This window comes from Chrysemys picta, chromosome 6, assembly GCF_011386835.1.
Source record: "Chrysemys picta bellii isolate R12L10 chromosome 6, ASM1138683v2, whole genome shotgun sequence".
NCBI classification, from domain to species: domain Eukaryota; kingdom Metazoa; phylum Chordata; order Testudines; family Emydidae; genus Chrysemys; species Chrysemys picta.
In genome coordinates this window covers 26,030,073-26,044,943 of record NC_088796.1, presented here as the reverse complement: position 1 = coordinate 26,044,943, position 14,871 = coordinate 26,030,073, and the positions used below count along the sequence as shown (strand labels likewise).

Here is a 14,871-nt window from a genome sequence, read left to right as displayed (position 1 = left end):
TGATTTAGTTGGGAATTGGTCCTGCTTTGAACAGGGGGTTGGACTAGATGACCTCCTGAGGTCCCTCCAACCCTGATATTCTATGATCTATGATGTATGATTTTTACAGAGAACTCCCATTTGCTTGTATTAATTAAAAACATTTTAAAAGTGTTGAAGCATTTGTCTTTTCAATGAAAAAGCATATAAAGAATTACAGGAACTGTGCATAGACCATCTCTTCCCTGAGTCTCTCTCATGGTCTTATGTTTGTATTGATAACTTATGTGGCTTACTTGTCTGATTTAATTGTGAGTTTCTCAAAGAAAGACATTTGTATTGTTCTGCATGTTTTTTTAAATGCTGTGTTCACTGTCTGGAATCTGGGTCCCAAACTGCTGCTCTGATATTTTTCTTGATGACTGGAGGAGAGCAGCTCAGCTCCTTTTCAAACTGGCAAACTTGTACCAGTCACTACCTCCAATCTGTTTCCCTGTTTGAGACTACTTGCTTTATCATTAATTATTATAAAATCTTCACCTCTGAATTTGAAGAAATCCGGACAATGTCTTACCAGTTATGATGGCATGTGAACTGAATCAAACTAGCTAGGGACATAAAGGGTAACAAGAAAACATTCTACAAATACATTAGAAGCAAGAGGAAGACCAAGGACAGAGTAGGCCCATTATTCAGTGAGGGGGGGAAGACAATAACAGAAAATGTGGAAATGGCAGAAGTGCTTAATGACTTTTTTTGTTTTGGTTTTCACCAAGAAGGTTGGTGGCGATTGGACGTCTAACATAGTGAATGCCAATGAAAATGAGGTAGGATCAGAGTCTAAAATAGGGAAAGAACAAGTCAAAAATTACTTAGACAAGTTAGATGTCTTCAAATCACCAGGGCCTGGTTAAATGCATTCTAGAATACTCAAGGAGCTGACGGAGGAGATAACTGAGCTATTAGCAATTATCTTTGAAAAGTCATGGCAGATGGGAGACATTCCAGAAGACTGGAAAAGGGCAAATATAGTTCCCATCTATAAAAGGAGAAATAAGGACAACCCGGGGAATTACAGACCAGTCGGCTTAACTTCTGTACCCTGAAAGATAATAGAGCAAATAATTAAGAGATCAATTTGCAAACACCTAGAAGATAATGAGGTGATAAGTAACAGTCAGCATGGACTTATCAAGAACAAATCATGTCAAACCAACCTGATAGCTTTCTTTGACAGGGTAACAAGCCTTGTGGATATGGGGGAAGCTGTAGATGTGGTAAATCTTGACTTTAGTAAGGCTTTTGATACTGTCTCGCATGACCTTCTCATAAACAAACTGGGGAAATACAACCTAGATGGAGCTACTATAAGGTGGGTGCATAACTGGCTGGAAAATCATTCCCAGAGAGTAGTTATCAGTGGTTCACAGTCATGCTGGAAGGGCATAATGAGTGGGGTCCTGCAGGGATTGGTTTTGGGTCTGGTTCTGTTCAATATCTTCATCAATCATAGAATCATAGAAGATTAGGGTTGGAAGAGACCTCAGGAGGTCATCTAGTCCAATCCCCTGTTCAAAGCAAGACCAACACCAACTAAATCATCCCAGCCAGGGCTTTGTCAAGCTGAGCCTAAAAACCTCCAAGGATGGAGATTTCACCATCTCTCTAGGTAACCCATTCCAGTGCTTCACCACCCTCCTAGTGAAATAGTGTTTCCTAATATCCAGCCTAGACCTCCCCCACTGCAACTTGAGACCATTGCTCCTTATTCGGTCATCTGCCACCACTGAGAACAGCTGAGTTCCATCCTCTTTGGAACCCCCCTTCCTGTAGAAACCTCATCAGATTTCTTTTGGCCCTATTCTCCAATTTGTCTAGGTCACTCTGGACCCTATCCCTACCCTCCAGCATATCTACCTTTCCCCCCAGTTTAGTATCATCTGCGAACTTGCTGGGGGTGCAATCCATCCCATCATCCAGATCATTAATAAAGATGTTGATCAAAACCAACCCCTGGGTACTCTGCTTGATTCCGGCTGCCAACTAGACATTGAGCTGTTGATCACTACCCGTTGAGTCCAACAATTTAGCCAGCTTTCTAATCACTTTATAGTCCATTCATCCAATTCATACTTTTTTAACTTGCTGTGAAGAATATTGTGGGAGACCGTATCAAAAGCTTTGCTAAAGTCAAGATATATCATGTCCACTGCTTTCCCCATATCCACAGAGCCAGTTATCTCATCATAAAAGGCAATCAGGTTGGTCAGGCATGATTTGCCCTTGGTGAATCCATGTTGACTGTTCCTGATCACCTTCCTCTCCTCCAAGTGCTTCAAAATGGTTTCCTTGAGGACTTGCTCCATGATTTTTCCAGGGACTGAGGTGAGGCTGACTGGTCTGTAGTTCCTCAGGTTCTCCTTCTTCCCTGTTTAAAATATGGGCACTATATTTGCCTTTTTCCAATCATCCGGGACCTTCCCCCAAGCGCCACGAGTTTTCGAAGATAATGGCCAATGGCTCTGCAATAACATCAGCCAATTACCGCAGCACCCTTGGATGCATTAAATCTGTACCCATGGACTTATGCATGTCCAGCTTTTCCAAATAGTCCTTAACCTGCTCTTTCACCATTGAGGCCTGCTCACCTCCTCCCCATACTGTGTTGCCCAGGACAGCAGTGTGGGAGCTGACCTTGTCTGTGAAGACCGAGGCAAAAAAAAGCATTGAGTACTTCAGCTTTTTCCACATCATCTGTCACTAGGTTGCCTCCCCCATTCATTAAGGGCCCCACAGTTTCCCTGACCCTTTTCTTGTTGCTAACAAACCTGTAGAAACCCTTCTTGTTACCCTTCACATCCCTTGCTTGCTGCAACTCCAGTTGTGTTTTGGCCTTCCTGATTACACCCCTGCATGCTTGAGAAATATTTTTATACTCCTCCCTAGTCATCGGTCCACGTTTCCACTTCTTGTAAGCTTCCTTTTTGTGTTTAAGATCACAGAAGATTTCACTGTTAAGCCAAGCTGGTCGCCTGCCATATTTGCTATTCTTTCTGTACAATGGGATTTATTCCTGCGCCCTCAATAAGGCTTCTTTAAAATAAGCCAGCTTTCCTGGACTTCTTTCCACCTCATATTAGCCTCCTTAAGGAATCGTATCAGTTCCCTTAGGGAGTCAGTCTGCTTTTTGAAGTCCAGGGTCCATATTTTGCTACTCTCCTTTCTTCCTTTTGTGAGGATCCTGAACTCAACCACTTCTACTTCCCCTACCAATTATTCCCTGTTTGTGTGCAGCAGGTCTAGAGGAGAACAGCCCCTGGTTGGTTCCTCCAGTCGTTGCACCAGGAAGTTGTTCCCAACACTCTCCAAAAACTTTCTGGATTGTCTGTGTACTGCTGTATTGCTCTCCCAGCAGATGTCAGGGTGATTGAAGTCCCCCATTAGAACCAGGGCCTGTGTTCTGGAAACTTCAGTTAATTGTCTGAAGAAAGCCTCGTCTACCTCATCCTCCTGGTCCATAGCAGATGCCCACCATGACATCACCCTTGTTGCTGTCTCTTCTAAACTTAACCCAAAGACTCTCAACAGGCTTTTCTCCAGTTTGATATTGGAGCTCTGAGCAGTATACCGCTCTCTTACGTCAATGATTTAGATAATGGCATAGAGAGTAAACTTATAAAGTTTGTGGGTGATATCAAACTGGGAGGGATTGCAAGTGCTTTGGAGGATAGAATAGGATTAAAATTCAAAATGATCTGGACAAACTGGAGAAATGGTCTGAAGTAAATAGGATGAAATTCAATAAGGCAAATGCAAAATATTCCACTTAGGAAGGAAAAATCAGTTGCACACACATAAAATGGGAAATGACTGCCTAGGAAGGAGTACTGCGGAAAGGGATCTGGAGGTCATAGTGGATCAGAAGCTAAATATGAGTCAACAGTGTCACACTGTTGCAAAAAAGAAAAAAAAAAGCAAACATAATTCTGGGATGTATTAGCAGGAGTATTGTAAGCAAGACACGAGAAGTAATTTAATTCTTCCGCTCTTGGTGCTGATTAGGCCTCAACTGGACTATTGTGTTCAGTTCTGGGTGCCGCATTTCAGGAAAGATGTGAACAAATTGGAGAAAAGGCCAGAGAAAAGCAACAAAAATGATTAAGGGTCTAGAAAACATGACCTGTGAGGGAAGGTTGAAAAAATTGGGTTTGTTTAGTCTGGAAAAGAGAAGATAAGAGGGGACATAACAGTTTTCAAGTACATAAAAGGTTGTTACAAGGAGGAGGAAGAAGAATTGTTCTTCTTAACTTCTGAGGATAGGACAAGAAGCAATGGGCTTAAATTGCAGCAAGCGAGGTTTAGGTTGGGCATTAGGAAAACCTTCCTGTCAGGGTGGTTAAGCACTGGAATAAATTTCCTAGGGAGGTTGTGGAATCTCCATCATTGGGGATTTTTAAGAGCAGGTTGGACAAACACCTGTCAGGGATGGTATAGATAATACTTAGTCCTGCCTTGAGTGCAGGGGACTCCATGTATGCAGGTACTAGATGACCTCTTGAATTCCCTTCCAGTTCTATGATTCTATGTAATTATATTATAATAATAATATTAGGATTATGCATATAGATAAAATGTCCTCAATATGAATACAGTTTGTTGTAGTCTGTAAAAACTACATAGCTTTATAAAGTCTTCATTAGTATTTCATGACCATTTTAGGGTAGTATGGTTTTTCCTTTTTGTAAAATAGTGCATATAACTATCCTCAGGAGTTGCTGCATGACATTAACTTTTCCTTTTAGAAATGCACAGTTCAATCATGTTCACAGTGTCCCCTACATGTGGGATTTTCCTTTGTTTTGCCAAGTCAAATCAGTCCTCAGCCTTTCTGTTGCCTAGTTTTTGTGTGAAGAATCAAAATCTATTCAACCATTTTGTTTGAGTCAGTTACTGATTGCTATGGAGACCAAGCATAAACAATCAACAATTGTGTACTCAGCTGCAGTGTTATACAGTGATAGAAGGTACTCAATTCAGTATGCCAGAATTTTACATACAAAATCTTTCAAAAATGTTCTATACCTTAAAAAAAAAACATAATAAAAGGTTGAAACATTTATAATAAACTTATCTTTTTGTCTTTCTTTACAGTATGACTGAGGCTGTTTCCAGCACCATTCCTCATTCATTCTGTTTAGAAATGAATGCAGATGCTCCTAGGTAAGAGAAACTGTAATGCATTATGTAGTAAATTATGGATTATTACTATTAAATCTGCAGTCTTAATATTAAGTTCAGTATTCCTTTGCAGTAAATGTATAATGTTTTCATTTACTGTACATTGTGGTATAAGACCTACAGCCACACCACTTTGTGCTGCGATCCTGTGAGATCACAGAAACTAAGCAGGTCTGGCCAGATATCTGCTACCCATTAGAGAGGGGAAAAAATGGTTCTAATTTTTAAAAATGTATTTTTACTTTTCTCCCCTAGAAAATTGTTTTTGTTTAAAAAAATAAAATAAAAATAAAAATCTCCAGAGGGGGTGAATGCACACTGAAAACCTAAAACAAAGGATCTCTTATTTTTGCTAATGGGTATCATTTTTCATTTAGCATTTTAACTTACCAGTTGTAAAGTTGATACATTTACTTCACTCAGATCCTCATCATCAGGTTCAGTGTTCAGAATCTATATCTTTTGGAAAGTGTCTAAAATTATTATTTTTATTCCCAATACTTCAAGTAATAATAGAAAGTTGTGTATGTGATGATCAATCTTCTTTCACTGGTGTATCAAGTGTTCCCTATAATGATCCGGTGTGTTCAAAGAAGCAAGTGGTCCAGGAAGGAGAGCAGATATCAGAGCCATTGAACGTTTCAGAAGCTGTCAGACAGATGCTCCAAGATGAAATGTTTAAATTAGTTCAGGTAAAAATAATCTCATTATTAAAAATAATCAAACACAGATTAAACTGTTCAGTTTTAAGAAACAAGCAATATGAAAAATGATTGCTTTCGATGCTTTTATGCAAATGTCTGGGTTAAAGGTAACTAAAGGTAGAAACCAATTATTTTAGGCATAATTCATATCCTTTTGACTTCTTAATCTGAAGGTTTGTGAATTTGAGGAGCAGTACAGTTTGAACAATTGTATTTTTAGGAGGACTAACTGTTAACATTCTCTTAATGTCTTTTATCCATATAAATTAGGAGAGATTATGAACCAACAGTAACTGTATAGTTCAAATGGTAATGAGTTAATGCTGGTACATTTGAAACTATTCCATCCTGGTATTGTTCAGGTTTAGATTTCTTTGTTTTGAAATAAAGGAATGCAAAGGACTATACGTTGTTGTAGCATAACTTTATTATTCCACATAGCTTATTGTATCATGAAAGAAATATCGATTTAGTGCATAAGTATGCACTTGTCATGGAGACATTGGGATGTTATTTCTGTTGCTATCTATTTTAATAGGATAATCTGTAAATTTTAGGATAATTTTTAGATCTTTAAAAGGTTTTAACCAGGGATTTTGGCCAAGACCCATTTTAGCGATTTTTATAATGTTAGCTTTATTTTTGTTTATATTCTAGCTGCAGCAAATCAACTTTCTGAACTTAATGCAAATGGTGGGGTCATCCTTTGCCAGCCTGCCAAATATGCAGCATCTTCCGCAGCAGTCTCAGTCTATTCAGTTGGGAGGAAGCCAGGCTTTACACACTGTAAGAGGCAGTGGGGCTGACACATCCCTTCCTATACAGTCTGCAGACATTTCTCCGGAGACTCAGTTGCCCACTAAAGAAAATGCTGGAAAGTCTAATAAAAAGAGCAGCTCTCATTCTCAGGAAAGAAATATCCTAAATGATCAAAGCAGCAAAGAAAATATACATGTAGGTAAAACCAAGCATTACTTTTTAAGAAGAAGCATATCAGATGTTATTCCATTTGAAAAATTAGAGAACTTTCTTGTAGTAATTGCATTAGACAGAATTACCATGTAATAGAGACTACATCTAGTAACGATTTATTGCGATCTTATACATAGTTTAAAGTACTATTGTGTGTTCTTTTTTCATTTAGAATTATCCAGATGTGAATATTTCTTTAAGCCTATCAGAGAGCCAGTCCAATGGAACAGGATTTATTCCAGCATCTCAAGACTTGCTTCGTTCAGCTCCAGCCAAACCACTTCATCTGTTATCTCGTTCCCTAGATATTCAGAAGACACCCAAACTTATCCCAGTTGCAAAAACCTTAAATTATGAAAATGGTTTTCCTTTGCTTAAACTTGAATCTGATCATTTAAAACCACTCAATTTATATCCATTAAAAGTTTCACAAGCTTTCATCGGGTCCCTCCCCCAACCAAGAGTAGTTTGGGATCCATCTAATTCTTTACAGAACCCTCCACTGTCATGTATGCTAGGAGACAAGACTATTTCAACGACACACTTGAATTTGAATAAATATGATCCTGAAATGATAAGGCAAGTATATGAGGAAAAGAAGAGGTGGGCAGAAGCTGAAAGCAAGAGGCCTCCTAAACTACTTAATCTGGATCAGTATGAAGGAGAGCAAAATCTTGCACCTCTGCAGCACCTTCGTACAAATGTGAGTGCAGAGAAGCCACTGAGTGCTGAGAATGCTTCTTTCTATGGAACTTACCTGCATTCAACTGGAATTCCTTTATTGCACCTGCAGTTTGACCCAGCACCTAGATTTCCACCAATTATAAGACCATCAGTCCCTGCTTCTTTAATACCTGTTAGACCTATAACTGAGGAGACCAACTCCAGAGACACATTACAGCACATAGGAATATCAATTCTTCACGCTAATTTACCTCCAAAAAACAAGGTAATGGATTTTAGGAATATATTTTTCTATGTTGCAATTACATAAGCATATTTGCTGTTGCATAGCTTCAGTCCTCACTAATGGGATAATGCCCTCACCTGTGTAATTTGGAGGAGGTCCAGTGTTGTTGCTTGAGGCTCCAGCACTAAGCCCTGCCTTCAGCTCAGGCCACCAAATTTTCTGTCTCCAGCAGAGGAACAAGTTGGTGGTTTGGTTTCTCCCCATCATTTTGTTTTCTAACTTTAATTTTTATTCATTTCCATATGGTAAAGACTTATAATCTTTCCTCCTCCTCACCGCAACCCCTCCCCCCCAGGATCAGGTATTTGACAGCATGTTTGTTTCAACCACTTGGACCCGCCACTGCAGTGCCTCCTCCAGGATTTCTCTGCCCCCACTTTGGGATGGTAGAGCTGTTCTGCAAACACTGGGATAAAGTGTTGCCTGTGTGAGGCAGTATTTACAGGCTCTACAGAGGGCGAATTACAGTCAACTCTCGCAGTGAAAGGACACAGGATTGGACCAGCATGTTGGGTCCCCTCTTCTCCGAAGAGCCATAAGTCCATTGCAAAAAAAGCTCAGGAGCATCTGAACATTTCAGGGAGAAAGTCTAAGGATGAGAAGGATCCTATCCAGCCAGCTTGGGGTAAGACCCACAACAGACTCAGGCTGGAGGGGGAAAATTTCCTGAATGATCCAAAAATCACTCCCTGGATATTGAAGTGGGTCCTCAGCTCCCTAGGGAAAAAAAGCAGGGCTTCTAAACATCTCTCTTTCCTCTCACTGTAAATCTGGGGATTGTCATGATGCTCAGGAGTGAGTTAGGTAAACCCCAAAGACTCGGTCCCAAAATGCAAAAGCAAGCATCATATTTGCAAGGCAGCAATTCCTAACACCCCAGTATAAGGGAGTGTTTGGTGGGGTCATTCTCTTATACAGAGGCTCTCACAGTGCTCTGTACACAGTGCTCTGCCCCTTCTTGCCCTATGGCACGTCACTCCAGGCATGTAGAGAACCCATCTATTCTGTGAAGCACTCCCTCAGGCTGCAGTTAATGGGAATTGTGCCGTTATACATTGTGCCATTATACGGTGGTATACAGCCCAAGGATCCTCACTCTGCTAAGAAAAGGGGCTCCGATTTCAAGCACCAACGGAATGTGATTTGTGCCTTCTATATGTCAGCAACAAACCCTTGGTCTGCCAAAGAAAAGGGCTCAGAGTCTGAAAGGCACAAAAGAGAGTCTCTCTCCACTCCACTCTTGCCCCACAGGCTGGCTCCATATTAAAGTATAATGAGCACTTCAGGCAGTCTGTGACCAGATCAGAGTCACATGAGGATTCCACTCCCCATGAATGATACCAAGCTGGGAGAGATTGCAAGTGCTTGAAGAACAGGATTAGAATTCAAAATGATCTTGACAAACTGGAGAAATGGTCGGAAATAAATAGGACAAAATTCAATAAGGACAAATGCAAAGTACTTAGGAAGGAATACTCAGTTGCACAAATACAAAATGGGAAATGTCTGCTTAGGAAGGAATATTGCAGAAAAGGATCTCAGGGTTATAATGGATCACAAAACTAAATATGAGTCAACAGTATAATAGTGTTGCAAAAAAAAGAACCTCATTCAGGGATGTATTACCAGAGTGCTGTAAGCAAGACACGAGAAGTAATCACTCTACTCAGCACTGATAAAGCCTTAGCTAGAGTACTTTTTCCAGGTCTGGGCACCACACTTTGGGAAAGATGTGAACAATTTGGAGAAAATCCAGAGAGCAACAAAAATGATTAAAGATCTAGAAAACATGACCTCTGAGGAAAGATAGATTACAGCACACTACGGAATGTTAGTGTGTGGTAGCAGGGTCCACATAACCTGTTAGTCCAAAGCAGGCTAGAGCACTGTAGATTTACAACCCAGTTTACTGCACACTTACTCTTTGTATTGACATACCCTTATAAAAAAGCCTTCTCAGTGACAAGCAAATGGCTCAACATCTATGGGTATGATCCTTGCTTGGACTGCGATGTCTTGGGTTCTGTCCTGGTTAACTCTTGATGTTATTTGCCACAAAAGCAATGGCTTCTAACAGTGGCTACAAAGAAGCTGTTTTACAGCCATGAATATCAGATGCTGTGTAATACCTATGAATATCAGTCATCCTAAGTAGCTATCTTGTGCATGCAAACTTACAGGTAAGGAGCTGTTTGGTAAAACATTAGAGAAATTAATAAACGAGATAGCAGAAATGCCTCAACCTTTACTATCAAAGCCAGCATCAAAATCCATTGACAGCAATCAAGATATCCAAAAAGAGACTATTTTCCTAGCAGAGGGAAAAATCTAGAACAAAAGTTGCCAAGAAAATCTAGATACATTTTTCTCCAAATCAGCAGAATCCTCAGTGTGATAAAGACCAAAAAAAGCATTTACGTATCAGGGTTCACAATTCTTGTAAAGACTCTCCCTTCTGGTCCACCCTTCTTAAGACCTAGAATCTTAAGATACAGCTGGTGGTAGTCACAGCAAAGTGCAGAATGTATATTATGCACCTACACAAAAAGTCATTCAGTGCCCTATCCAGAGAAACAGACCTATTCATATGTGGGAAAGGACTCATATCCACCAGTTGTTCAAAATCAATAATATCTTTTGAACTTAATGCGCAGACTTGCTCACCCAAGGGCCAAAACAAGCTTGGCTCCGGTCACAGTTTTGCTATTATGGTAAAGATTTGCCAAGAGCCAAAACTTCATTGCATCAGTAATTTCCTGGCAATGGTCAGCTATAGGTAACTATCTCCAGTGGTTTGCTGGTGCCATGATTGGATTGCTGATGCCATGATTGACTTCATTCCCTGGATAGGTTTATTAAAATGCACCTGGAGAAATTTCTTCGGAGGCTATGGAACCATGCACCCGATACAATGCAAAATGAGGTATTATTCTCAGGTCATATCTGAATGTCCCTTTGTTGGCAGTTAAGTACAAATAACATGCAGAAAGCTGACCCAATTTTCAGTCCAGATCCTTGCACACTCACTATGAATGCAAGTCTCACAAGGTGGTAAAGTTTGGGGACAATACAAAATTACTCCAGACAGTTAGGTCCAAAGCTGACTGCAAAGAGTTACAAAGGGATCTCACAAGACTGTGTGACTGGGCAACAAAATGGCAGATGAAATTCAGTTTTGATAACTGCAAAGCAATGCACATTGGAAAACATAATCCCAACTATATATATATATATGAGTGGTAACAGCCAGTTTGGACCCCAAGAAGGAGATTTTGGAGTCAGCATGGATAGTTCTTTAAAAATATCTGCTCACTCTGCAGCGGCAGCCAAAACACTAGCATTGTTAGGAGCCATTAGGAAAGGGATAGACAATAAGAGAGAAAATATATTCCGTCTATATAAATCCAGGGTACACCCACACTTTGAATACTACGTGCAGTTCTGGTGGCCCCATCTCAGAAAAGATATTAGAATTGGAAAAACTACGCAGAAAAGCAAACTAATGTATTGGGATATGGATCAGCTTGCATAGGAGGAGAGATTAAGAAGATTGGGATTGTTCATTTTAGAAAAAAAACAATTGAGGGGATATGATAGAAGTCTATAAAATCATGAATGGTGTGGAGGAAGTGAATAAGGAAGTATTATTTACCCCTTGTAATGGCATTGGCACCTGCCTCTCACAAGCACTGGCTGATAGTGCCTGCAATCACTCATTTTTGAATGGGGTGGCACCCACCTCTCCTGGGTGCTCCCTTTCTGGTCGAGTGTGAGCCTGCTTTTTTTTCCCTCCAGTTCTTACAACAGGGTTGGACCCACTTCTCATGAGTGCCCCCCTCCCCTCCAGCCGATAGTTCTTTCAGTGGGTCTTCAGTGACTCGGCACCCTGGCTGAGTCACACACACACAGTGTCCCCCCTTCTGGGGTATACAGTTTCTACTTCTCTCTCATGGCCTTGGTATGGCCATAGCACCAAGGCTTCCTTCCTGGAGACACTGCCTCCTTTAACAGCCCAACAGGGGCCCATCTCAGTACCCTCAGTTGGTGTCCTTTTGCCAGCCGTCACTTGGGCTCATCCTTCAATTAGACCAGCTGGGCCCATTACGGTCCTGGGCTCAGCCTGCCTGCACTGACCTGTCCATGGTCCTACTGCTCTTCCAGCCAGCCAGGCACCTCATTCTTCCTCTTCAAGTTCCAGACAGTAACTGACTGCATTTCCTCTGCTGGTCCCTTTATATATGGCCCTTCTGGCCCCTGATTGATTGCTCCAGCAGCCTCTCTGATTGGCTGCTCCTCTGCAGCCACTCTCGGTTGCCTGGAGGACTTTCTCCTCTGCTATTTTCTGGGGCGGGGTGAGGCAGTGCTGCAAGGCGTCAAGCAGATGGCTTCTGGACCTAGTCCACCCCGTCACACCCCTTCATGTAACACTAGAACCAGGAATCACCCAACGAAATTAATGGGCAGCACTTTTAAAACAATATAAGGAAGTACTTCTTCACACAATGCACAGTCTATCAGTGGAACACCTTGCCAAAGGATGTTGTGATAGCCAAAACTATAACTGTGTTCAAAAAAAGAATTGAATAAGTTCCTGGATGATAGGTCCATTATTTCTAGAAAAGAAGAAAAGGGAAAGTTTAAGTCCTCCTCTGGCTTTGCTAGATTGCCCAGGAACCCACATTGCACCTGCAGAAAAGACAAGATCTCTAGAAGCAGGAATTCCTTCACCTGGATTGGGAATATTCTCAGTTAACCTAGGCACTGGAAGAAAAGTGTCGTTCAGCATGGATTCTCTATTAGCCTCTGACACATTTTGGTATCCAGCGCACAGGAGCCGGCAAACAGAGCTGTAAACGGGAGTGTTAGGGGGAGTTGGAGGAAGGAGTGTGATGTTTGGTTGTGGTTTTGGATATTTTCTTCTTGTTTTTTTGTTTGGTTTTTGTTTTGTTTCTTTTTCCTTCACAGGAGGTTAGGCAGGAAGGAAATGACAGCTACAGTGGCACCAGTGATAGTGACCCAAGCAATGGAAGAGACAATGAAGATGATCGGATGTGGAAGCTGCGGAATATACATGATCCTAGCATGGGTACCTGAAAAGAGTTTCATTTGTATGAAGTGCTGCCTGATAGAACTGATGGAAGAGAAGAGCCGAGGCTTGGAGATGCAGGTGGAAGCTATAGTTGAGTTTTGAAGGGGGTTGAAGCAGATGATGGAGCAAAGGCAAGAGAAGGCCGAAGGGAAAATTCAAGACTTACAGATGCAAGCTGGACTGAAGAACTGATAGGGGAGACTGCTAGTGAGGAAAATGGTCAGTGAAAGCATGTGACTACAAGAACCAGGCAGAGAAGAAGACTGGCTAATGAAGGAGAAATAGAGCCCAGGAACAGGTTTGCTGGATTGGAAAATGAAGAAGGGGCACAGCAGGCTGTAACTGAAGGAGGGAGGGCAAGGAAGAAGAGAAGAGCAGTTAATTCTGTAAGAAGAGGTGAAGAATCAATGGAGATAGCCAGAGTTCACAACCCCAGGAAGATGCAGGATGACTTGTCTTTTATTTTCCCTTGCAATCTTCTGCAAGAGGACTTGCAGCCGAAATGAACATGAAACACCATCACCAGGAAAAGGCAGATGTATGTGATTGAGGACTCCCTACTAAGAAGAACAGGCCTGTCACCTGAGCAAAACAGAAGGGTTTGCTTTCTGTCAGGTGCTCAGAATGGGATGTGGACCTGAGGCTGAAGAGGATCCTAATGGGAGCAGGAAAGAATCCATTGATTGTTCTTCATGTGGGAACAAATGAAACAACTAGATTCTCATTGGAACATATCGGGAGACTATGCCAGCCTGGGAAAGATGCTTAATGAAATGGAGGCTCAGGTGATCTTCAGTGGGATTCTGCCTGTCCCTAGAGGAGGAGAATGAAGGTGAGACAAGATTATGATGATCAAAGATGGCTTAGTCAGTCGTGTTATAAGGCGGGCTTTGGGATGTTTGACCATTGGGAGGCATTCATGGACAGAGGATAGTTCTCATGGGATGGACTCCACCTGAGTAGGGAGGGAAATAGACCTCTGGGATGGAGGTTGGCACAACTCATTAAAAGATCTTTAAACTAAGAACTCAGGGGAGATGGTTGGGAGATGTTCATATAATCTCCATGCCTGATTTTAACATTGAGAGGGAGGAAAATCAAGTAAGAAAGGATACAGCAATGGGTAGCATAATGGATATTAAGAGGAAGGATTGTGCTGATACCAGTCAGATAGGTGATACTGGCAGTAGAATGCCTGTACCCAGTTGGGCAAGGAATGTGGGTGAAGCCAAGCAGCAACAATTAAGATGTTTACACACCAGTGCAAGGAGCCTGGGTAACAAAATGGAGGAACTAGAACTACTAATGCAGAAAGTGAAACCAGATATTATAGGGATAACAGAAACATAGTGGAATAGTAGTCATGACTGGAATATAGGTATTGAAGGGTATGTGCTGTTCAGGAAAGACAGAAATAAAGGCAAAGGTGGCAGAGCAGCATTGTATATTAATGATGAGGTAGACTATAAAGAAATGAGAAGTGATGGAATGGATAAGAAAGAGTCTGTTTGGGCCAAAATCACTTTGAGGAAGAAAGCTACTAGAAGTTCCCTTATAGTGCTTGGGGTGTGCTACAGAATACGAGGATCTGATTTGGATTTGGATAGAGACCTCTTTAATGTTTTTAATGAAATAAATTCTGCTGAGAATTGTATGTTTATGGGAGACTTTAACTTCCCAGATAGAGATTGGAGGCCACATGCTACTAATAATAGTAAGGCCCAGATTTTCCTGGATGTGATAGCTGACAGATTTCTTCACCAAATAGTTGCTTTCCTTGATTTCAAAAGCGCTAATTTCAAAAAATTAAGGCAGTGATTTTCAACCTGTGGTCCACAGGCCGCTTGCAGCCCAATCAGCACATGTGACATCCTCAGGGCCATACAGGTACAATATATATATTGTGTGGATGTGGTCCA

The 14,871-nt window shown here is 41.3% G+C and overlaps 1 protein-coding gene across 17 annotated transcripts in view; it reads left to right on the top strand.

Moving 5' to 3' along the window:
• The window catches only part of CPLANE1 (ciliogenesis and planar polarity effector complex subunit 1), a 183,362-nt gene that overhangs the window by 108,542 nt on the left and 59,949 nt on the right, over window positions 1-14,871 (top strand). For 16 of the 17 annotated variants that reach the window (XR_010588771.1, XR_010588770.1, XR_010588767.1 and 13 more), the window contains 4 exons: window positions 5,131-5,199; window positions 5,780-5,909; window positions 6,579-6,875; window positions 7,066-7,842. Coding sequence is in view for 11 of the 17 variants with exons in the window: in XM_065550010.1 (XP_065406082.1) it covers window positions 5,131-5,199; window positions 5,780-5,909; window positions 6,579-6,875; window positions 7,066-7,842 (1,273 nt within the window). In the remaining 6 variants the exon portion in view is untranslated. The remainder of the gene's footprint in view (window positions 1-5,130; window positions 5,200-5,779; window positions 5,910-6,578; window positions 6,876-7,065; window positions 7,843-14,871) is intronic. The other variant, XM_065550008.1, reaches the window with a different exon arrangement.